This window comes from Felis catus, chromosome A1 (genome assembly GCF_018350175.1).
Source record: "Felis catus isolate Fca126 chromosome A1, F.catus_Fca126_mat1.0, whole genome shotgun sequence".
NCBI lineage: Eukaryota > Metazoa > Chordata > Mammalia > Carnivora > Felidae > Felis > Felis catus.
In genome coordinates, this window is record NC_058368.1 from 178,064,769 (window position 1) to 178,090,699 (window position 25,931).

Genomic DNA, 25,931 nt, shown 5'->3' on the forward strand with positions numbered 1-25,931 from the left:
CTTATCACTAAAATTCCAAGAGTATTTTATTAAGTTTTCCGGTTTTCATGGGTACATATGGTACTTTGTGTCACCTGAGTACATCATTAATGAAAGAAAACAAATGATTCCTGTTGGATTTAATGTTGGCATCAATGATTAAAATAAGGAATCCAAAGTAGAGGATCTGGAAAAAGCTTTCCTCTGTGATGACTAAATCATGTTTAGGAACCCAGTGTATTACAGAAAAAATTTGCATGTGTGCGTACATGTCTGTGTGTGCACGTGTATGTGTACTGTGGCTTAAACACAAGTCAGTAGAAGACTTGAAAAATATTTAAGATGAAAATTAAGAATGGGTTCTTGAAACCCTGGAAAAGAGCAATACCAACTGATGAACTTAAATGGTATTTGTGCATACACAACAGAAATTTCTTTTAATTCAATAAATATTTATTGAGTACCTATAGGCATTGAGCCCTCAAGCAACTCCTTGTCCCTAAGTCAAGTCATTCAAAACAATTATTACAACGTAGGGCAGAAAGTCTAACAGAAGTACTATAAGACACAGAGGTAACCTCAGGGAAGGAAAGGTTAAAAAGGAAGACCAAGAAAGAGGCCCCCAGTTGTCTGTGAGAGCTCCTTGAAGATAGGACACCAGTGTTATCTTTATAAAAGTTTGAACATTTTGTTTGCATTGTAGCTGGCATGACAGAGACTTCAAAGAGTATATGTTTAATACTCAAAGAGTTTCTAAGAAATTTCATTCATATGAGCTCCAAGAAAATATAAAACAGTATCTAATTATTAAGGACAAATTACAAAAAGATACTTCATACTAATAGATCTTTTACTACATGACTGTAATTCTAAAATAATATAATACTCAAGCCAACTTTTACAGACATGAAACATGAACATGAGGAGGCTGGAAAACCAATTAAAACAATGATCTGATATTACCATATTATCTTTCATATACTAATTGATGACAGTGAGTTAAACAACTAAAAATTTTGACATACATTAGTAAAATCCCATTTATCAACAAAACATGTAAATTTCTTAATTCCGCTATCATTGAAAAAATAAAATAATAGCATAACACCTAAAATACTAAAATACTTCTGAGAATGACATACAAAATCAATTGCTCCTTAGCTAGCAAGCAAATTTTCTTTATGTACAGATACTATATGTCCTCTCAAAAGTTATTAGTAACTAAGAGACAGATAAATCTCCTTAAATCATTTAACAGTTTAAAATCCATATGTTAAACCAAAGACAAAATAAAAAGCAAAACAAAACATGTTATCGAGGCAGTCAAAATCACTAATTAATAATGGCTTTGCAATGCTCTGAAATGAACATTGCAGTTAATGTATAGGAAAGGTTTTTAAATCTACAAACTCTTATTTGTCCACAAGAGGGCAAAAAGACATAATTTCAAAATTTAAAGCCACTTACTCCAATATTAACATTCAGATTTATATTAAGTCTTCAGAAGGTAGATATAACTCCGAATTAATTACTTTAGTAATTTAAGAAGTACAAGCAAGCAAAGAAATGCAGTACAACGGTGTAAAGCAGAAGCATAATAAGATATATACCTTCTATTCTTATTCACCTAAAAAAATGGAAAAAAATAAAAAAAGGAAGAATACAGAAGTGTATCAGGAAAGCATCCATTTTTAAAAACTGTCCATTTCTACTATAAATGAGATCAAGGGAAGATGGATATGACAGTTCATGTTTCTTCCAGAATCATAATCAAATCATGAGTTTATTACACACCTTTCAGCAGAAAAACTGTATTTCTATATACTAAGTATTAATTAAATTACTTCATAAATACCTGAGGGTTTTCAAGTATCCTTTTTACTCCCTTAATTAAATTACCAAGGTACTTGGCACGTTCAGGACTGCTAAATAAGGACCTTCTTGTAGAAGCAAACTGAACTAAACATGAAAGTGCCTAAAAATAGGAACAACAAAATTCATTTCAATTTTAAAAGTAACTATGGCCACATGTAAGGAGCACGAGTCTTTACATAAAAAATATTTTTTAATTTTTGTGATACAAAAGGATTATAGGATCTAGGAACCCTGAAAGCTACACATCATCAATCACCATCACTACCCATAACCCTTTAACTCCACCACTAAAATTTCTATTTGTGTGTGTTCTCTTTTAATATACTGTCATATACGTATGCCAGAGCAACTTGGACATACTCAAAAGGCTCCCAGTTGCTTCTTATGCCCACCTCTGTTCATGAACCAATAAAACAGGTGTTCTACCAAAATTAAAATATGGTTTTGTGGTAGAGTATGTTTAAGAAATACTGTACATTCTGTACTGTGGTATCCTGTAAGTGGGGGAACTTTACTTCAGTGTAACTTGGTGTAACTTTACTTAATCCAGCATATCCCAAATTTATTTGGTGATGGTACATCTTACCCATACCATCCATTAATATCTTGAGACACAATTTGGAGAATACTGCTGGAAATATCAGATATTCTACAAAAATTCCAAAAAAATATCAACGGTCTAGTTATCTTCCAAAAGTTAATACTTTACCAGACGATTTTACTAATTGGGTTCTTAATTCTACTACTGAAAACCATTTGAAGCCTGTTTGATCTTTAAGTGAGTGGCCCAAAACTGGCAACTTTTCAGGCCAAACGGCCCTCATAAGTTTTGTTTTGGTCCACATACGTTTGTTTGCCCACTTTATAAAAAAAAAAAAAAAAAAATAGAATTAGTGGCTAAATATTTAAATATTTCAATTAAGAGACTTTACATAATGTCTGGCTCTCCTAACAAAGGTGAGAACATGGACAAGAATCAGAGGACGGCCTTTTTAGATGTTCTCTAGTTGGCCACAGTCCTTACTGTTTTAAACAAATAAAAAACCAAAAACTCCTCAGGCAATTTTGATGTGTAGAAGGTTTGGGAACCACTAGTGTATCAAAAATATCCAGGGTGGGGCTCCTGGGTTGTTCAGTCAGTTGAGTGTCCTACTCTTGTTTTCAGCTTAGGTCACAATCTCACAGTCGTGGGATCAGGCCCTGCATTGGGCTCCATGTTGGGCATGGAGCCTACTTAAGATTCTCTCCCTTCCTCTCTCTCTCTGCCCCCCCCCCCAAAACAAAACAAAACAAAACAATACTCAGGGTCTGGGGGCCAAAAACACCTGGGTTTGAATCTCAGCTTCATTATTTAGTTTGCTGCCCTAAAGAAATTCCTTTAAGCCAGTATGGGTCTGTTTCCTTGTCAACATTGTGAGGATAATAACACTTACCCTGCAGGGCTGCTCTGAGGATGAGGTGAGATAAGCACCTTATAGTAGGTCATGCCCAATAAATGCTAGTTACTTTCTTTTAAAGCAGTTGTTCCCCACTTAATTTTTTAAGCACCAGTAGCTTGTTTGTTTTATTCCAAAACATAATTATACATGAAACCATGGTTTTTAAACAACTAAAAACAAAACTATTCTGGTTAAAAGACAGAAGCCTGAAACTCTGTGGCACCATCTGGAAACATGAGTGTCCTGTGGAACCCAGTTTAAAAACCACAATCTTTAAACTCTAGATGGGAGAGCAGACAAGTTTAAAAAAAAAAAAAAAAAAAAAAGAGGCAGAGTATTTTTGTAAGTCTATTCCTCCCTTCTAGGCAGTAACAGATTTAAACAAATACACCACTGATTTGCACTTTAAGTCTGTAGTGTCTTTATTCATGAAATGGCAATTTCAGAATCCCCCAACTTTACATCTATAAGCTTAGATATTGAACTGACAACTTTTTCCTTTTTTTTTTTTTTTTTTCAGTCTTGCCTGGTCTCTGTTGTAGATTCCACAAAGACAGGTTCACAGTCTCAAAGTTACTCTATAACCAAAGAGTTTTAAGATTTTTAAAGTACATGATAGAATTTAATTCAAAAAATAAATGAACTGGAGTGATGGACACAAAATCACATGAGCAGATCCCCTTTGTTTCTCACAAACTGATGGGGGCTGCCTGGCAAGCCTAGGGCACGGACGGTTGAAGAAGAGTTAAGAGAGAGGGGAGGAACAGGGAAGGTAACAGATGGTATGGCCAACTACTGGACTGAGGCCCAGAAGAAGGGACGGGGACTGGGTAGAAAGTAAGGGACACTTAGAGGCTGACAGGTTTTCTTGGCTCTGGGCAGGAGCTAAATCAAGAGTCAGAGGTTCTGGGTTCACCCATCAAATGGACTGCACTGGTGACTATACACAGAATTGGACAAACAGCTTAAGTAATATAAATCCCAGGAGACGTAAGAATTTCTTGAGAGGTAAACCCAATCAAGAATGTAAATTTTTACAACAAATATATACTACCATTCGATAAAGATCATAGATACTTTTTAATGAAATAATGAGTGAGTTTTACTTACTAATTGAGATAGTAGTGGTGGAAGTGAATGATACAAATTGAAGAAAAGATCCAATGTTTCTGGTTCCAGGAAAACTGAAAAAAAATTATTTTCTTATAGCGTTACTTCAATTCTTAACGTAATCAGTAAGACTTTATCACACAAATGAGAACTCCAAGACCTCTGCATGTGGCCACTCTTTCCAGTTAGGCTTAATACCTTTTTAATTCCTTTTAATTCCTAGCTATTTTCCTTTGAAAGATGAAATAATACAGAGATAGAAACCAATTAGCTAAAATGCTGCTTATTTTTATGAAGCATCTACAGTTCTTACTGGGAGAATCTTCTCACTATTTTCATTTGTATTAAAGTAATATAAATGTTTAAAAACGCAAACAGTATCAAAAAGAATATTAAAAAGTGTATAATAAAAAACAGCTATACCTTACCCCATTCCAAGTACCTTTCAACTCTTATCTACACTTACATACATATTTCCAAATAACATGCTATATGAATATTTATTTGTTTTACTTAAACTATCAAATAAATTCCTGTTACAACTGATGAGGCTTTAGCCCATACCACAATCTGTCCTCTCTCAACAACCATCCAGTATTATTAACTATTTGGGATTAAATCAATTCTAAGTGTTTACATTTATTATGGCTATATAATGTTAGCAACTGAGCCAAGGAGTACCCTATAATTATATTATATTTCTAACACTCTCTGGATTTAATCATAGCATCTTTTCTGCGATTAGTTGTAGATCTGTCACTAATTCCTTCCAAATGCTCAACCGATTTGTAAAATGTTCTTTATGCTATTTTCCACATGATCAATAGCATCAAATAACCTATAATTTCCATTCCCACCCCTACCCTACCTCCTAAAACCTTCAACTTGGGACTGGTTGTTTCTAAATTTGTTAAACAATTATCTTCTTTTTATGTCTGTTCATTGTCATCTTGTGTTAAAGCTCCTTTTTCATAAACCCCTTACCTTCCACATTCTTGGTTTGTATATCAAGTAACTTTCAGAGAGCATATACATAAGGGATAAATTCCAGGAGGATGTGCATGTCTGAAAATGTCTTAGTTCTACAATTCAGTCTAGTTTGAAAATTATTTCCCTTCAGAAGTCTGGGGAGATTACTCCATTGTCTTCTAGCTTCCAGTGCTAATAGTGAGGAGTCTGTTATCATTCTTAACCCCAATCCTTTGTAAGTAACTTATTTTTCATCTCTGTTAGATTTTAGGATCTTTTTATCATCATTATTCCCATATGATTATAATTGTGAAGCTTAGCATTTATTTTTTTCATTCATGATGATACGTACTTGATGGGACCTGTCAATCTGAAAATTTATGTCTCAGTGCTGAGAACTTTTTTTGATATTATCTGTTTGCAAATTTTCTTCTGGGTTTTTTCCCCCCTATCCTCTTTCTTAAACTCCTAACAGATGCCAGGTCTCCTAGTTTCATGATCTAATATTCTTGTATTTTTCTCTTCTCGTATCAAATCTCTGTTTTCTTTTTTGCTCTACTTTCTGCGATATTTCCTTAACTTTACCTTCCAACTCTTCTACTAAATGTTTTATTTTGGCAGCTGTCTTTTATACTTGGGACATTTTCTGAACTTGCCTTTTTAAAACAATATCCTATTTTTGTTTCAGGGATGTGTTCCCTTTTCTTCTCTCCCTGGGGATATTAACTATACTTTTCTGAAGTTCACTCTTACTCTTTACTTTGTTTCTACTAAACTCTCCTTTTGAAAAAAATAACAAAAACTTTTTGGGGTAATTATAGATGCATCTGCATTTGCAAGAAACAATACAGAGAGACTCCATGAGCACTTTATTCAGCTTCCTCCAAAGGCAAGTTCTTGCAAAACTACAGTACAGTATTACAATCAGGAAATCACATTGATACAATTCATCAATCTTATTCATATTTCCCATTTTTACATGTACTCATGTATATATATATGGGTGTGTGTGTGTGTGTGTGTGTGTGTGTAGTCTGTGCAATTTTATTACATTTGTTAGTTCATGTATTCACCATGATACCAAGAATACCAGGTCTCTTCTAAGTGTTTGTTTTGATTAAAACAGTTCAAAACAGAACTTCCATATTACAAGTTTTCACAAAATCTGTAGTGTTTCTCTACTGTATCTAAATCCCTGAATATCCAGTTTAATTTCTCAAGGAAAAAAGGTCTGCTCTTGCGAGATAAGAGGGAAGTACACACGGGAAGAAAAGGGAAAAGGTGGTCACCTCATTGCACAGGTGGTAGAGAAGATCCTGGGGACTTTGTGCAGAATACAGACTTTTTACCAAGCCCTTTCAGCCCTGTTCTTCACTTCTGACTTCAGGAATACCCTAGTGCCATCATCTTTCTACAATGTGTGAGGGCAGATCACCTTGCTTTTTCTTGGTATCCTTCTCTGTAAGAGAGGAAGTTGCAATTCTGCTCTGCTAAGTCAGTTACTCTAATTTCATTCTCTTCCTAACACTGAAAACTATGTTTTCTCTTGCCGAGTGTTATAGCCTTTCCCACTTTATCTGAACATTTCAAAACAGAACTCTTCATTTTCCTTCCCAAACCTGTTTCCCCCTAACTCTAGAACTATCTTTCCTATTTTCCAATATCAAAATATGGAAATTCCTTTAATATGAATTAGGGAAAACAGATTTCACTGCTGGGTATCAGCAGCTATCTTGTGTTACAAATCTTTCTGAATTTTTTGATTGTCTAACAAAAACTAGAGATAACTGCACATGTGGCAACTCTACTTCTTAATTCTGTGCCTTTTACTCTGCCATGCCTCACACTAAACTTTCTTCTTACTTGTTCTCCAGGTTGTTGGAATCTGCACTGTGCAAAGATCATCGGCAGATTCGTCTGCTGAACTGCCAATGAAGTCAAAGTTAAGGCAGTTGAGGACCAGTTTCAAGACCTGCATTACTAGATTTTGTTGACCTTGATCCTGAAGATTTAAAGGTTTGGCCAACACCTGAAAAAAGTTGAAAGTCAAGTAAAACATTAGGAAACATGTCAATAAACAAATTCTCAGTTCACTAATGTAAATAACTCTTCAATGCCAAATTAGAATTAGGAAAAAAAGTTTGCAAAGTTATGTTGTTGTATATATTAGAAAAAGTTGTAAAATCACTATCAACAAAAATCTACAATAGACTATTTTCAGGTTTTATTTTCTCAAATGAGAATAAGACTTTTTACACTTAACTGCAAACTGTAGGTCATCTTCTAAAGTTATAAAAAGTAACTCGAGGACAAATACTTTACACAGCACAAATGTATAAATCTATGGGATTTATTAGCTCAAAGGTTGCTTAGAACAGCTGAAAATATACTATTCTTCAAGTGGGGGAACTTCACATATAAATGATCCACATTCAGCTAACAAAGGTTGTCAAGCTGTCTGAATGAAAGACACTCAACAAACTTCTGGAGAATAATCCTGACCATACCCCACTTCCTGAACCCCCAACCCCAAATATCCATTCTGACACAACCAGAATAGATGTATCTACTAAACACACACTGTGAAATATTTGTGGAGGAAGTGATATGAAGGTTAGGATTCTGCTTAAAGAATAACACACAAAAAAGGAAAGTTGTTAGAAAAGTACAGAGATGAAACAAGACTAGTCATGAGTTGTTACTGCTTCATTGGTTGATTGGTCCAAGGGAGTTCATAATACTCTTCCACTTTCTTTTGTATATGTTAAAATTTTCCATAAAAAAAATTTTTTTTAAATAATAGAAGGTCGGGGAGCATGGATGGCTCAGTGGGTTGAGACTTCAGCTCAGGTCATGATCTCATGGTTTGTGAGTTCGAGCCCCACATTAGCTTGAGCTGTCAGTACACAGTCCCTTCAGCTCCTCTGTCCCCCTTGTTCTCTGCCCCTCCCCCACTCATGCTTTCTCTCTCTAAAATAAATAAACATTTTTAAAAATTTAATTGAAAAAATAATAAAGGGTCTTTCCATCCGGCTAACTCCAGAAGTTATCATGTTACTATACCACAGAACTGAAATAATTAGCAACTGCTGCTAACTGGAACATACTTTGGGAAATGCTATACAACACCAATTAAAAAGCTTGAATAGCATGGTGGAATCCCTATATTATAAGCAAACACAATGTAATTATGAATTGTACTATCCCTAATGCTCAAACAGGGCACCAAGTAGCAAATGGGAAAAATATTATTTCCCAAAGAAATTATTAAAGTTAACTGTCTTGGCTCACCTATGAATAAATATCAATAGTTGATGAATTAGGAAAACTTACTCTCATTTCATTGTTCATCTGCATCCCATTAAAATACAAGCAACTAAAATAAACTAAGTCTCAATCAGCTTCTGCAATAAATACTCTATTAGTAGGAAGGCAATGAAACTACTACCTAAAGATGGGTTACTAAATTCCCTTTGGATTTTGTTTTATTATATCCCTATTAAATAAAAGTGAATTTTTGGAAACCTCTTAGAGATCTGTAGAAATCTACTATACTGAAATTAAGATTGTTCACAGCAACTCTTCCAAAGACAGAATGGGGGTTGGGGAAGGGGGATTCATTTGAAATTCTTTTGGAACTTAAATCTCCTAAATACCCTAAGTAGGATATTGAATTATTGAATAACTTACCTCTTTTAAAAGAGAGCATGCTAGCACTAAAATGTCTTTGAGAGAAGTGTCACGAAATGAGGTAGCTATTTTTCTGTGTTTTGCTGAAGGTCTAGAATAATCAACCTAAAAAGATCAAGATGATTTAATCAGACTTACCAAACAGCAAAGCAAAACTTTACAAGAAAAGGAATGGAAATAATGATTAAAGAAGCATACAGAGTTAAAAGAGCTTTTAAGAACCTACTGAGATAAGTGCCTTGCCTAACATTACTCAAAAAGTTCATGGCAGACCCACAGTTAGAACCCAAGTTTCTGGACTGTTTCAATTCCGTGCTCTTTCTACAAACCCTACCAATCCCCAAATTAAAAACCAGAACTGACCATACTTTCAGAGGCAATATGAACACAGATTATTAAAAAACAGGTAGTGGGGCATCTGGGTGGCTCAGTCTGTTGAATGTCCAACTTCAGCTCAGGTCATGATCTCGTAGTTCATGGGTTCGAGCCCCTTGTCTAGGTCTGTGCTGACAGCTCAGAGCTTGGAGTCTGCTTCGGATTCTGTGTCTCCCTCTCTCTCTGCCCCTTCCCCACTCACGCCCGGTCTTGTCTCTCTCTCAAAAATAAAACATAAAAATTTTTTTAAATAACAGATACCATGACTATCAACTCCTGAACCATGTACCATTTCACAAGAGGCGAGTAACAACTTCCCTATTCCTCAGATTCCATATGTAAAATGACAAATCTCTAAAATAATCTTCATATTCTAACTTTCTGTGATTCAGTTAACAATCATAGAAAAATTCTTCATACAAAAATAGTATTATCCTTGGTGTTTTATAAAGAAACCAAGGCAGGGGTGCCTGGGTGGCTCAGTTAAGCATCTGACTTCCACTCTGGTCATGATCTCATGGTTTGTGAGTTAGACCCCGCATCGGGCTCTGTGCTGACAAATCAGAGCCTGGAGCCTGCTTCCGATTCTGTATCTCCCTCTCTTTCTGCCCCTGCCCCACTCATACTCTGTCTGTCTCTCCTTAAAAAATAAATAAACATTAAAAAAATGTTAATAAAAAAATAAATATATGGTCAAAACTATACTATTTAATGCCATTAAATCTTCCATTTATCAAGAGCAAACAGCAAACAAAGTTGAAGTCTGATACCCACGTGATCATTAACACCATGGGGCTACAGTCATTATAGCGTTCCTTTTGCTATGTGATAGAAGAAAATAAACCATTTTCTTTTACTAATGCTTATAGATTTAAAAAAAAAAAAAGCAGTGATCTCAAAACTGATTATCTGATACTTGCTAAGCTCCATCATACAATTTAGGCTATACTTAAATGCCACATTTACTTACAGAAACATGAAACATAACAGAAGTACAAAATGATTCCAGAAAATAGCTATTGGAATCTGTAATCAATATGCAAGATTCAAATTATCATTTCCAGCATTATTCCCCTCTTTTCAATCAAATTTCAATCAGTTTGTCTCTCCTAAAATATTTCCCTCAATATAAAAAACCCTTTCATTAATACAAATTAATAGTAGCATACAGTATTGTAATTTGTGAAGTCCTCTTCACGTATTATTTCACTTAATTCTCAAACTAACCTGTGAAATATGTATTATCCTCTGTTTACACATGAAAATTAAAGTTTATAGGCACATTGTCTTAGACCAACCTCTCATTACCACTGTATCTGTAACAGGAACAGAACGACCTTGGGTTTATAGAGCACTTGTATTTACCAGGCCGTAGAGCGAGAAGTTTATCTAATCTTAACAAGATCCATGGAAGGTGTCATTCTCACTTTCCAGATAGTGATATATATATATATATATGTAAGCTCAAAGATGTTCAGAAATTTGTCCAAAGTAGTAAGCAACAGAGCTAAAACACAAATCCAGTCTTATTTCAATTATCTTCAAGGCCTATAAGCTTATTTTATTTGGGTTAATCATGTAGATATCCATTTTTTTGAGAAGAGGGATTGTACATCTATTTTCTACCATCTATGCCTCTACAATGTAGGCAAAGGATATTTTACTTCTTGTTCAATAACCTCCAGGAACAGTAGGAACAGTAGACTGGCTTCTAAAAACACAAGACAGTATATAATCCTCTTTTAGGAAACCTCAAGTTTAGATGTTTTTCTTTAAAAATTCCATCTTGTTATTAACACTATGAATTTACCTGGCTCACATTTAACAATGATAACATTGACTTAATTCATGCATCGCAGATCTCCCTGTTGCCTAATTCAGAAGTACTGTACCTACCAAATGCTCGCTGAAATGATAAATGCCATAAAATTAGGCTAAGTAAAATGTGTCCACAAAAGCCATATATTTTCCACAATACAAAGCCCAAATCACACTTCAGACCTTGAAGCTTTTTTCAAAAGGCACTTGGTTCTATACAAGATAAGCCTGGAACATCTTGTGCCAGAAAGTAAGGAAATATTCAAAAATGGTGAGTAAATGTCATTAGACATAGAAGCTAGCTTGAAAGGGTTCCTCCTGGCCAAATCTGGCAAAATTTGAGCATCAAACTATAATGTTAGTAACAAATTATAACCTATTACATAAAATAGGAAACCAAGAATCCATACTGATATAAATAAGTGAATAAATTAAAAGTCTGGGGAGGAATGGGTATTTTCAGAGTCTTAAAATACTTATTATTTACAAAGAACAAAAATAAACCTACAATTGGAAAAGCCTAGTAGAAACCATCTTAATCCAGTAACCAAAGTAAACATCATTAGTAATGTAACAAATCAAATCATGTGCTTCCTGACTGGAGGCAATAAGAAGATCACACACTATCATTTCTGTGATATTCCTGACCAATATGCATAATCTGAATCTAATAATAAAGAAACATCAGGCAATCCCGAATTGAGGGACATTTCACAAAACAACTGGTCTGTAATTTTCACAAGTGTCAAGGTCATGAAAGTGAGGGAAAAAGTGAGGAATTTTTCCAGACTGATGAGGAACATGTCAAACAATAAGACGCACGATCTCAAACTGGTTCCTTTCTTGGACAAATGGTGAAATTCAAATAGAATACGAGGATGATAGTAATATGCCAGTGTTAGCTTTCTGATTTTCATGGTCCTATTATAATTACATAGGAGAATGTCCTTGTATTTAGGAAATACAGTCAAGTATTCAGGGATCACGTTGGAAACTTAGCATCAAATGGCTGAGAAAAAAATTCTCTGTATTATACTCACAATTCTTCTGTAAGTTTGAGATAATTAAAAAAAAAAAACAACTTGGTTGCTCTTTGAATCACACTTTTATTAGAATTCTATATCACCCAGACTTGTCTCAGTAATCATCTAAACACCGTAAACCCTTACTACAAGAGCAGTCTGTAGCCCTATCATGCTATGAAGTAGGAAATGAAAAAAAAAAATTCTGGTTTTAAGATTAGCAAAAAGCTGATGGTTGTGTAAGCTACATGACGCGTACATGGGGTTGTTGTACTATTCTCTACATTCTTATGAGATAAAATATTCATACTAAAATTATTTTTAAATGTATTTTTAAAAAAGAAAGCTACAGTTCTTTAGACATATTTATAGAGCCTAATAGGATTAGCCAAAGTCCTTGTCATAACATCCCTGTTAACACAATAACTCGTTCCAGGTACTATTGTTATCTGCCCTGGAGATACATATATAGCTACCAGCACACATCCGTTAAGGCGAGAAATCTTTACATACACTAGGGCAGAGGAGTCAAGGAGTAAGTTCTGTGATAAACAAAGAGAGCACTTTAAATTTAAGATATCCATCCAGTAAAACTAGAAACACTTTCTAATTCTGGACTGAAGTTGAAAATAGTTATTTTGGGTGATTTTTTTTTTTTTATGCACAGGAACTATATGAACACTCCAAAGAGAGTTGGCAAGTCGTCCTGGATATGTAAGCTTTTCCTATTTATACACATACACACACTCACACACACATGCATATACACAAACACAGACTGTTCAACATGACAACAGTTTTAAAATACAAATACTACCTTCATTCCCCCTTATTTTGACATTATCCCACAAAGAACCCAACTTCTGCTTTTGTTCTGTTTAGAACTAAGTACAAAAGTGAACAGAAACAGGTGACGATGTACTCAGCTGCTGAGCTCATAAAGGCACTGTTGGGGGGAGGCATAGCTTCTGCAAACTCTCCTTGGTACAGGGTGAAAATCCATGCTAGCGGGTGGCAAAGTGCCAAGAGGCCTATTCTTTGAGGAGTCCTACTGTGTACTCATTGTCAAGAATCAATTCACCAAACTATCTTTTATTTGTAAGCAAATAAGGGCCTGTTTCTCTTTATACAATTTATTTCTTATGGTTAGTATATTATTATATACAGAGGCTACAAGGACAATTCACCAACTGCCATGGAGCAAGGACCGTGTCTAATTCCCTTTTCTTTGCAGTACTTTACACTATGGCTGTTACTTTCAATAACAATAAACATGTTCCAATACCCAATTATCCCACCAATAAAATAAATAAAAGAAAGACCATTCTTCAGAGTTTTATGCCACACAAACATTTTATATGAAAGCACCAGCATTACTTAGCAAATTTCATGTCACTATTAGATGGAAGGCTTACCAGGTTCATTTCCTGAGTCAGCTCTGAAAGGATAATTACTCCTATTATGCAGTGCTCCACAGTACCCTATGGAGAAAAATAACCAAGTGTACCCTAAGTAACTGTAAACAAATAATTAAACACTGAAATATCACATTTTTTCTTAATAATATATCTATTAAAATATGTAGAAAAATTGCTATGAGGTTCACAAAAATAATTTCAGGTTCATTTTTTCAAGGATAAATTTAGGTATACAGAGTTGATTAAGGAAGAATGTTCACCCACCTTAGAACTGTACAATACTCTACAAAATGTTTTCAGCATCTAGGACTTATATTAAACTAAACCTTAAAATATAAGACTTTAGCTTAATACTTTCCATAAGACTGTGAATGAGCATGAACAAAAAATGTTTTTTAGTTCTATAAATTTGCTTAAAGGCTACTGAGATAGCTGCACTCAATATATAATTAATAAATAGCTTAGGAATTAATTTAAATCCCTCAATCTAATATCAGATAAGATCACTTAGGCCCTTTTCATATTATTTAACAGTGCATGTGTATGCATTTATTATATCTATAATGAAGGCATCTAAAGTGCCCAATGCACTGGGGTAAATACATGACTATCAATATGGAATACAGTTTCATAGCCTCTATAAAGGTTTTAATTTAATCAGCTTCCGTTTTAAGCTCAAAAACTTCCTTCAAATCAAAATTCAGATTCTACATGCACCATTACTAACAAATCACCTTATTGTAAAATCACACGAGAAGCATAAACGTAAAAAGTGTAACATCTAATTATAGGGTAATCATAAAAAAGCATTACCACAGATGACAAATTTTTCAAGTCTTAGTTTTACAGTTGGCCATTCCTTCTATTTATTATCTCAGGATAAAAAAACAAAAGAAACATCCCATAATTGTTGCATTTTAATTCTTTACGGTCCTTCACGACAATCTGCACCTTTTGAACTGAATCACAGATTTCCCGTCAGCGAATCGTCCATCTTCTGTGTACACCAGGTCAACGCTCCTCAAAGTGCTGTTCCCTGACCACCAGCTGGTCGTCTGCAAATTCCATTCTAATCCGAGAATGGCTAGGTACTGGTTCATGACCAGATAAAAGAGTTTGCACAAGAATATAAAACAGCTAAGTACCTAATAAGTACACTGCTTAGTTTAGTTGGCATATTTTTCATAGCAAGTCTTTCTCAGTGAAGGAGGTATCATGTTGATTTACATTCTGCTCCTTATCTTGTGAATCAGCAGTGTGAACAGACTGCCACAGAGGACAGTAGGCTCTCCTGGGTATGTATATAGAAAGGAAGGCCATAAATGTTTGCAATGTGGCAGCAATAAGGCCGCAGTAACAGAAAGAAGATGTACAAAACTTGAGGCCATTAAAGATTTAGCAAATTTAAAATAATTTTTAGTACAAAATTCACAGAAGCTGTTAATACCCAAAGGAACCACGTGGTACTATATTTGAGTAATTAAACATTAAAGTCAATTGCCTTTCTCATGACTCAAGGTTAGGTTAAGTCCTACCCAGAAAGCAAGTGCTTTTTTTGTGTGTGTGTGATACTTTAATAAACTTGAAAGACAAAACATTTTGTTTCTTCTGGTTTTCCAAAATTGACAAAAGCACACTAAAGCTCAACTTAAGTTCAAGTTACCAGCCACTGGAAAGAGGGTTCAAGAAATGTTAGCCAACAAGAATGACTTCATTCTATTCAGTTTTCAGCCTTAATTTTTACATATAAAAAAAACACAATAACTCAGAAGTCTTTTCTTCTCTATGTCAATGATTCTTGATAGCTGTGTGTGATCTTAGCAAATGACAAGAGAGAGCTGCTATTTTGTTAGCCAAAATTACGAGCACAACTCAACATTGAGAAACTCATTTGTCCCTGAATAAACTATCTCTCTGCCCCAGGGCTGCTCTCCGCAGGGCTAAAAGTACATTTATTTCTCTGAAGGTTTAGATGATCAAATATTTGCTAACCAGGGTTTTTAAACAATACGAATAAAAGAGAAGCAGCAGAGTCTAGTGTTTCATATTCTGAGGTTTCTAGAATTGCACTATATGGTAGAGTTACAGCTTACGCAGGGATATACTGCGTAAGAAGTAAAATCTCAGAAAGCCCAAATTGCCCCTAATTGCCAATAAACCAATACTGAACCATCTCTCAATCCAAACCGCCAGTTTTTCCTCAAGAACTGTAACAGATCACTGCTTCTGCAGCAGAGCAGCAGCTAAAGTACATTTCTCGCAATTAGGGATACCGTTTGGATGAAAAAATACGTATCTTTAAATATCTGAATCATCCTGAGCAAGGCAGGACGGTCATCCTAAGAGGTACGTGGAGACTGGAAAGAGCAGATTTATATTTCCCCTATCACACCTCAGGACATGTGATACTCTGTGGAAAGGCAAGTGGAATCACCAGCACAATTTAGATTAGTGTCCTCTGGCTTATTTTTATTTTTATTTTTTGCAGTCCAAGTATCTGAATTCGCGTAAGTTAAATGTGCCTATAACTTGAATCATTTAACCTAAAAATATTCTTGAGAAACTAATATAGCCAATGTGGTATGATGTAAACGTTAAATATATCTCTTAAGTCAGAAAACTTGTTAAAGCGCTAGCTCTATGCTTTACTAGGTCACTGTGCAACCTTATGCAATTTACTTAACTTTCCTAAGCTTCAGTTTTCTCACTGCAAATGAAACCCACTTCACAGAGATGTAATGAGCATTACATCATGTAATACATAAAAAATATTATGTTTCATGTATATGTAGCACACAGACTAGCATGTTAGAAATGACAGAACATGTCTTTTTGAAATTTTCTAACTTTTGTGTATTTTCTAATTTTCTGATGGTTTCTAGTATAATTTGCATTCTTCTGGTTTGGAAATTTTATAATGGCATGATCCTCATTTACTGGCAATAAAAAAATAAAGGGCCCAGAGGATAAGCAATAAATCATAATTAATATGGTACTGGTAGCCACAGAACAAACCATACAGCTTTAAGAAAAGAAGTTTTCTAAACCAAAAAAGCAACTTGCAATGTTCTAATAATATAATTAGGCCTTCTTACCTGAAGGAACTTCTTCACATCAGCAATAATTTCTCTGAAGACAAACTGGTCTTTCTGAACCTCAAACCATCCCAATTTGGTGATTTTAGCAATGACTTGAATTAGAGCTTGGATAACAAAGGGCACCAGCTTGGGTTGTGATGCCACATAATTAAGAATGTAGTTTCCTGTAAGAAAATATTCTGTGATCGTTTGGACTTCTCAGTAACATAATATGAATCATGTGAAGAAAAACAACTGGTTTTTGACAAAAAGCCAATCCCTTTCTCCAAGATATTCTTATTTATACACTTATTTCTGCTATAATGCTGACAGTGAAAAAAGGATATTTGCTCCAATTCGGTTTATGTATTAGGGGATAATTTGAGTATAATGAGAATGTCACTTTTGTTTTTACATGCTTTCAGGTAGAAAAAACTGCCAGGTGAATATGAAAACGGCAACCAGGCCTAATGAAGCAAATCACACGAACTGCACACTTCAAACATCTAGTAGCTAGGTCAGCTCACCTCATGTGTTATCAGCCTCATGCATCCTTCTCTGCTTTGATACTTTTCCATCTTATTTCAGATCACCTTCCTTCCCTACTTCATTATTGCTCACAACCCTTCTGAAGTCCATATCCATAAACGAGATTCAGGTCTTCAAGATAAAATGCTTGTTTATTATACTATTTAAGTATTTCTCAACCATTTAACATGTGTAAAACTCTACTACCTTTTTATTAGATTTCTTTTCTTTTAACGTGTCACTGACAAAGTGCTTGAGTTTTATTTCCATATCCCACTTCTCTCATGAGCTCTGTGGCTTTATTGCATGATGATGGCATAGAATGCATGGCTAAGATGATGGCTAAGAACGCATATGTCTTGCTATAGAAAAACTGTATGCTATCCTGTTTATGTGGCATAAAAAATACGAATAGTATGGTATGATAAAATAAGTATGTAAGTTAAGGGAAGTATGAATAGAATAGTGAATTAATGCTTGGAACAAAGTTAATATATCAAAATCACTAGAAGTGGGTAGCAAAGTCAGCTCTGAGCTTCCTAGTGGATTGAGCAGTTGGGCTTAGGTAACAAATATACTAAAAGTCTAACAGAAAAACACAAGAAAAAAATTTTTTAAAAACAAAAGATTCCATTTCTACTTCGGCCTCAAAGGCCAGCAGGCCACTGGAGAAAAGAGTGATGAAAAGGTAAATACCCCAATATTTAACTAAAAATAGCTTTAATGGAAACAACTTCAAAATCTAAGAACACTTTTTTTTTTTTTTAATTTTTTTTTTCAACGTTTATTTATTTTTTTGGGGACAGAGAGAGACAGAGCATGAACGGGGCAGGGGCAGAGAGAGAGGGAGACACAGAATTGGAAACAGGCTCCAGGCTCTGAGCCATCAGCCCAGAGCCTGACGCGGGGCTCGAACTCACGGACCGCGAGATCATGACCTGGCTGAAGTCGGATGCTTAACCGACTGCGCCACCCAGGCGCCCCTGAGAACACTTTCAATAGTTACTCTTGACAGCTGTAGTGAAATTCTTGACACTAAAAAAAAAATTCTCATGACTACCATATTTCAACCTTAATTTTTATTAACATCAAGATTATATAATTATACAAATAAAAAAATTAGACATTATTTTTTTTAAGCACAGATTTTCTTAGAATTTTCAGATGTTTTTCTTTGTTTTTTGCTTTGTTATGTTTTGTTTTGTTTTTTTGGAGAGGGGATATGTGTGTGTGAGCTAGGGAGGGACAGAGGGGAAGAGAGAATCATTTTTTTTTTTTTTAGTGCTTATTTATTGAGAAAGAGAGAGAAAGAGAGAGAGAGAGAGAGAGAGAGAGAGAGAGAGAGTGTGTGTGTGTGTGTGTGTAAGCAGGAGAGGGGCAGAGAGAGAGGGAGACACAGAATCCGAAGCAGGCTCCAAGCTGTCAGCACAGAGCCTGATGCGAGGCTCAAACTCACGACCCATGAGATCATGACCTGAGCCGAAGACAGACACTTAACTGAGCCACCTGAGTGCCTCCAGATTTTCCCAGAATTAAGATAAATCGGGAAAAGGTTTTTCCTACGGATTCAAGTAATATAGATATCCTAAGCTTCATTACCTGAAATATTTATTTCAATAATGAAGCTTAAGAAGATGATGCTGCTTCCAGAATATTAAAAACTAATCTGGTTTATTCAGTTCCAATTATTTTTATTATCTTGAAAATGTTTAACCTGGAGGGGATATAAGGAATCCATATGTGGCTAATGGCAACCACTAGAAAGATAATCTCAAAATAATAGAACAACCAAATAGGAGACAAACCACCTTCCACATTTTAGCTATGCACCAATAAACACACCCTCCCAGAACTCCCAAGTAAAGGCACTGGCTAACATGTTTATTATCTAAGACAGAAAAAAATGTAATAGACCACATTTTTGTTATTTTAGCTGAATGCTTTACAAATATCCGCATGTTATGCTTTTTACATAACCTTTAACAGTGCTCCAGTTTCGTAAGTGTCGACGGTAACGACCAAGTAAAACAACACCAATCTCATCATCACCAGCCCCAGATTAACAGGGAAAAGCCATACCAAGAAGAACATGAAATCTTCAAGAAGATACCCAGGAGAATGAAATATAACAGCTAAAAAAACCTCCCAGACAAAAGTTAATAGAGAGTTGGAAAGCTCTCTACTGGAGGCTCTTTGAGTGTCAACTACTGTGTAACAGCACCATTTAGCAATTTTGATGCATGTCAGAAGGGCTTCCCGGCAAACTCCTTATGTGGCTCTCATAGCAATGTGAAGATACTGCTATTATGCTATTATTACTATTATCTTGTTTCTTAGGTAAAAGATATGAAGGTCAGAGAGGTGAAATAACTTGTCACAGTGGCCAAACTGGGACTAAGTCAGGCTGTTAGGGTTTAAGTTTTTGTGTGTTTATTGCTTCCAAATACTGACCAAACCATATATATTACTAGTAATGAGTAACTCAAAACTGTAAGTCCAAACTTGCAAACAGTCTTTGGAGTTTACTATCATTAGACTGATGTTTTTGGTATTACACATTATGGGAATTTAATATGAAATACTACTTTTTGACTGCCTAACTGAACTCGAGTAAAAAAGAAAATGCCACAAAGTCTATCAAAAAGCATATAAAAAGAATCTAAAGGAAAAGGGGAAAGATTTGATCTCTCCTTTGGTCCCTAAGGCTAGCATCGTATTTCAGAAAAAAGTAAAAAGAGAGGGTAAATACCTCAATATTTAACCAAAAAATTCTTGATGAAAATAACTCCAAATTCTAAGAACACAAAAATCTACAAGCTGTGCCTAGAGAGTCAGCTAAGGAAATATTTGGAGAGAGAGACTACATGACACAAAAAGAAACTACCGTAAGAAGATCAAGATAAAACTTATGAGGTGAAGATGTGGAAAAACTGGAGCCTTCACACACCGCTGGTGAGAATGCAAAATGGTACGGGCACTTTGGAACACAGTTTAACAATTTCTTTAAAAGTGAAGCATGGGGCGCCTGGGTGGCTCAGTTGGTTAAGCACGTGATTCCTGACTTCGGCTCAGGTCATGATCTCAACAGTTTGTGGTTTCAAGCCCTATGTCGGGCTCTGTGCGGACAACACAGAACCTGCTTGAGATTCTCTCTCTCGCTCTCTCTCTCTCTCTCTCTCTCTCTCTCTGCGCCTCTCCCCCACTGGCACATGTGCACGCACCCTCCTCTCTCTAAAAATAAATAAGCTTCAAAAAAAAAAAGGGTAAGCATAAACTGGGGCTCATGGTTGGCTCTCAGTAGGTTGAGCATCCGACTTTGGCTCAGGTGATGATCTCACAGTTCGTGAGTCTGAGCCCCCATCTGGCCCACTGGTATCCATGCAGAGCTGGCTCCGGATCCTCTGTCACCCTCTCTCTCTGCTTTTCTCCTGCTCACACTCTCTCTCTCAAAAATAAATGAACATTAAAAAAAAAAAAAAAGAAAAGAAAAGTTAAGCATAAACTATGATGCCTGGTAGCTCAGTCAGTTGAGGGTCTGACTCCTGATTTCGGCTCAGGTCATGATCTCGCAGTCATGGGATTGAGCCCCGCATTAGGCTCCACACTGAGCATGGAGTCTGCCTGAGATTCTCTCTCTCTCCCTCTGCCCCTCTCCCCTACTTGCATGTGTACTCCCTCTCTCTCTCTCTCCAAAAATAAAATAATTTTTTTAATTAAAAAACAAAAGTTAAGCATAAACTTACTTATGACCCAGCAATTCCATTCCTAAGTATCTACTCAAAAGAAAGGAAAACATATGTCCACACAAAGATTTGTATGTCAATGTTTACAACAGCATTATTCATTGTAGCCAAAAAGCAGAAACAACCCCAATGTCCATCAAGTAGTGAATGGGCAACAAAAGTTCAAATATCCGTGCAATGGAATACTACCCTACAATAAAAAGGAAAAAAAATATTGATATATGCTACAACATGGGTAAATCTCAAAAACATTTTGCTAAGTGAAAGAAGTCAGATGCATATGGTATGATTTTATTTACATGAAATGTCCACAAAAGGTGAATCTATAGAGGCAGAAATCATCTTAGTGGTTGGGGGTATAAGAGCAAGACTAAACTAGCATGAGGGATGTTTTGGGGATGACAGAAATGTTCCAATACTGAGCTGTGATGATGTTCACACAACACTATAAATTTACTAAAAATCATTCATTATACACTTAGAACAAGTGAACTTTATGATATATAAATTACAACTCAATAAAGCTGTTTGAAGGGAAGGAAGGAAGAAGAGAGGACTATTTCATATAGGTAATTAAACTTAAGCTACACTTTAATTTGAATAGAAGATGAAAAGGACCACTTCCAGACTAGAGAAACAACATAAGAAAGGCACAAAAGCAAAAATCACATGGCACAAGGTGAAGACCTTCTGGCACAACTATCAGGCTAGTACCAATGAAGACACGTGGCTACGAGAATCGTCCATTAATTAAAAGCTCATAAAGGGACTTCAGTACTAAGCTGTGGAAATGGTATTTAAGTGATAGTTAAAAATAGTGTGATGAATACAGAGAACTGGCAACAGAGTTAATGTTGGAAAGTAATGAGATATATAGTCTGGGACCATATCATAAAAAACAGCATTTTTGAGATGATGTAAAGGCAAGGTGACTGTTGAGGCAATTCTTCACATTTTCCGCTTTAACTGCACGCCAATTATTCTACTGACACATGTCAGACATGTCATGTCAAACATTCTAATCAACGTGCAGAAATAAGAGCAGTAAGTCAAACCAATGGAACTCATAAAGGGAACACATCGTTTGTTGTTTGTGCTGTAAGTTTCTACTTTTCTCTTTTTTCCAAATTTCTTTTAATGAGTATTCCTCTTTTTAGTTAAGTATTTATTTTAAATACTTATAAAAAATATAAGTCAAATAGACAATCTGACAATAGGCCTGTAGCTTTTAAATAAATTGAATCAGTGAATTATTCTGCATCAGGCCCTAATGGGTTCACTGGTGGATTCTACCAAACATTTAAGAAAGAAATTGTATCAATTATCTTCAAACTCTTCCAGAAGACAGAAGCAAGAGAATTCCTCCTAACTCATTCTATGAGGCCAGCACTACCCTAATAACAAAACCAGACAAAGATGTTATAAATTAGAGACCAATATCTCTCATCAACATAAAGAAAAATCCTCAACAAAATTATTAGCAAATCGAATCTAACAATGCATAAAAAGAATTATGAACCACAACCAAGTGGGATTTCTCCCAGGTTATGCAAGTCTGGTTCAACATTTGAAAAATCAATTAACATAATCAAGAGAGTAAAGAAGAAAAATCACATGATCATATTATTAGATGTACAAAAAGCATTTAACAAAACCCAACGGCCATTTATAACAAAAACTCTCAGCAAACTAGGAACAGAGGGGAACTTTCTCAAGTTGAAAAAGAACATACAAAAAAAAACCCTGAAGCTGATAGATAAATGAAAGAAGAATCAATGGAGAGAGATTCCACGTTCATGGGTAAGAAGGCTCAATATTGTCAAACTCTGAGTTCTTCCCAAACTGATCTGTAGATTGAATGCAATCCAAATCAAAATCCCAACAAATTATTTTGTGGGTATTTATAAAACTGATTTTAAAGTTTACACAGAGAGGCAAACAACCTAGAATAGCCACCACAATACTGAGGAAGAACAAAGTTGGCGGTCTGACACTACCCAACTTCAAGATTTATTATAAAACTACAGCAATCAAGACAGCGTGGTACTGGTGAAAGAAAAGCTCAAGAGAACAGAATAGAGAGCCCAGAAAGAGACACGCGTGAATACAGTCAATAAATCTTTGACAAAGGAACAGAGGCAAAAAAGAATGGAGTGAAAACAGCCTTTTCAACAAATGGTGCCAAAACAACTGGACATCCACATGCAAAAACATGAATCTAGACACACACTTTACACTCTTCACAAAAATCAACTCGAATGGATCACAGTCCTAAATGTAAAGTGTAAAACTATAAAAAAAAACTCTTTGAGGACAACATAGGAAAAAAACCTACATCATCTTGGGTTTGCCATGACTTTTTACACCTAACAACAAAGGCATAGTTTGTGATAAGCTGGACGCAGTTAAAATTTAAAGCTTCTGCTCTGCGAGAGACAACGTAAAGATAGTGAGAAGGCAAGCCACAGACTGGAAGAAAATCTTTGCAAGAGACTTAACTGATAAAGGACTGCTATCTAAATTTACAGAAACTCTTCAAACTCAACAATAAGAAAACAACCTGATTTCAAAATGAGCAGAAGACTTAGACACCTCATCAAAAAAATAGACAGATGGTAAATAAACATATGAAAAGATGTTCAATCATATGTCATCAGGGGACTGCAAATTAAAACACACCTACTAGAACAGCCCAAATCTCAAACACTTAAAACATCAAATGTTGGCGGGAAAGTGGGGCAACAGGAACTCTCATTCACTGCGGGTGAGAATGCAAAATGGTACAGCCACTTTGGAAGACAGTATGACGATTCTTTACAAAATTAAACATACTGTTACCATACAATCTAGCGATCACTCTCCTTAGCATTTACCCAAATGAGCTGAAAACCTATGTCCACACAAAAACCTGCTTTAAGCTTTGTTCTTAACTGCCAAAACTTGGAAGCAATCAAGATGTTCATCAGCAGGTGAATGAATAAATTGTAGTACATCCAGACAATGGCATATCATTTAGTGCTAACAAGAAATGAGCTACCAAGACATGAAAAGACATGGGAGAATGTTAAGTGCATATTACTAAGTAAAAGAAGCCAATCTGAAAAGGCTACATTGTATGATTCCAACTACATGACATTCTGGAAAAGGCAAAACTATGAAAACAGTAAAAAGATCAGTGGTGATCAGGAGTTAGAAGGGGGGAGGAACACGGAGGGTTTTTGGGGGGCAGTGAAACTATTCTGTAGAATGGGGGGATATGTCATTATACATTTATGCAAACCCACAGAATGCACAACACCAGAAGTGAATCCTAACATAAACTATGGTCTTTGGGTAACGATCATGTGTCAGTGCAGTTTCATCAGTAACTAATGCACCTCTGGTGCAGGATGCTAAGACTGGAAGAGGCTATACATGTGTGCGGAGCAGAGGACAGGAGAACTCTACTTTTTGCTCAGTTTTGTTGTAAACCTAAAACTGTTCTAAAAAAAACAAAATTTATTTAAAATGTGTGGGTGTGTGTATACAATAAGTCAGATAGAGGTGCCTGGGGGTCTCAGTTGGTTAAGCATCCAGCTCTTGATCTTGGCTCAGGTCATGATCTCACAGTCTGTGGGGTGGAGCCCCATGCAGGGCTCTGCACTACAGTACAGTGTGGAGCCCGCTTGGCATTCTCTCTCTCTCCCGCTCTCTCTGCCCCTCCCCCCTCACGCACACACATGCACACACACGTGTGAAAAAATGAGGATAACCATAGTGCCCACTCCATAAGATTGGTGGATAAAATGAGATAGTACAAATCTTACCAAAGAGTACACACAATAAAATGCTTGTTATGATTTATTATTAAACTAAGCAAATGTTTTTTTGATTACACATTGTTGTATAATACATCATTGTGCACCACTAGATGGATAAAGGAGACTTGACAACTCATCTTTAAAATAACAGAATTTTAAATAACTTGCATGCCTATTAACAGTTTAACATATTGAAAAGGAAAACATTATTTTAACGTGTAATTTTAAATAACGTAACATTGTGTGTCAACTATACATTAAAAGAATAAAGTACAATTTCATAAAAAGTATAAAAAACCACTTACTGATATCTACCCTCTGTTCAACTGGCAAAGGACTGACTCGGCTAACAAGTTTTGAAAGACATGTTGCTGCGAGGAGCTGAGCATAGGATGTCTGTAAGGAATAATAAATTGTATTTATTATTACCACAAATGAAATCATCAAAACACTATGATAGAACTTTTCCTAAGCAATAAGGGAAATTCTTCTGGCTTTCCAAACTGGCAAGATTTACAACGAATAAAATATATATGTAAATACACATATATGTGTACAATCTCTCGTAAGAGTTCAGTAGTTGAGGAAGGTATAGGTCTCTTTTCCAAACAGCAGCAAATAATCAACAGTAAAAAGTTATTTTGATCAAGTTCAAATAAAATACTCCTACCATGTCTACACAGCACTGTACGTTCTGGCCTCTGATTAGCTCTTCAAATTCACCTGGTTCCACTCTTCACCATCCTCTAACCACAAAAGCCTTTCAGATCCTTTCAGTGTCTTTCCCACCCTGACCTCCCCACCCCATCAGATCCATGTCTTACTGTATTGTACTCTTTGGCCACCAATTATCTTAACAGTGTCCTCAATCCTTCAAAATTTGGTTCAGTTATTCACTATACCTCCAGCAGTTTCTTGTTTCTTTTTTTTCTCTTTACCAGAGGTCAGCAAACTAAGGCCCATGGATCAAATGCCATCTGTTTTTGCAAGGTCTGTGGGCTATGCATGGTTTTTACTATTTTAAACAGTTGGGGAAGAAATAAAAATAATAATAATATTTTGTGACATGTGAAAAATATATGAAGCCC

General features: G+C 35.6%; 1 protein-coding gene across 9 annotated transcripts in view; it reads right to left on the reverse strand.

Annotated features, from left to right (window-relative positions):
• RANBP17 (RAN binding protein 17) overlaps positions 1-25,931 on the reverse strand; it is a 334,560-nt gene that overhangs the window by 296,144 nt on the left and 12,485 nt on the right. For 6 of the 9 annotated variants that reach the window (XM_045035616.1, XM_045035631.1, XM_045035620.1 and 3 more), the window contains exons 3-9: positions 25,149-25,239; positions 16,791-16,972; positions 13,693-13,758; positions 9,063-9,167; positions 7,236-7,401; positions 4,404-4,477; positions 1,835-1,954 (exon numbers count right to left, since the gene is read on the reverse strand). In XM_045035616.1, coding sequence (XP_044891551.1) covers positions 1,835-1,954; positions 4,404-4,477; positions 7,236-7,401; positions 9,063-9,167; positions 13,693-13,758; positions 16,791-16,972; positions 25,149-25,239 — 804 coding nt within the window. The remainder of the gene's footprint in view (positions 1-1,834; positions 1,955-4,403; positions 4,478-7,235; positions 7,402-9,062; positions 9,168-13,692; positions 13,759-16,790; positions 16,973-25,148; positions 25,240-25,931) is intronic. The other 3 variants (XM_045035623.1, XM_023259663.2, XM_045035636.1) reach the window with 2 other exon arrangements.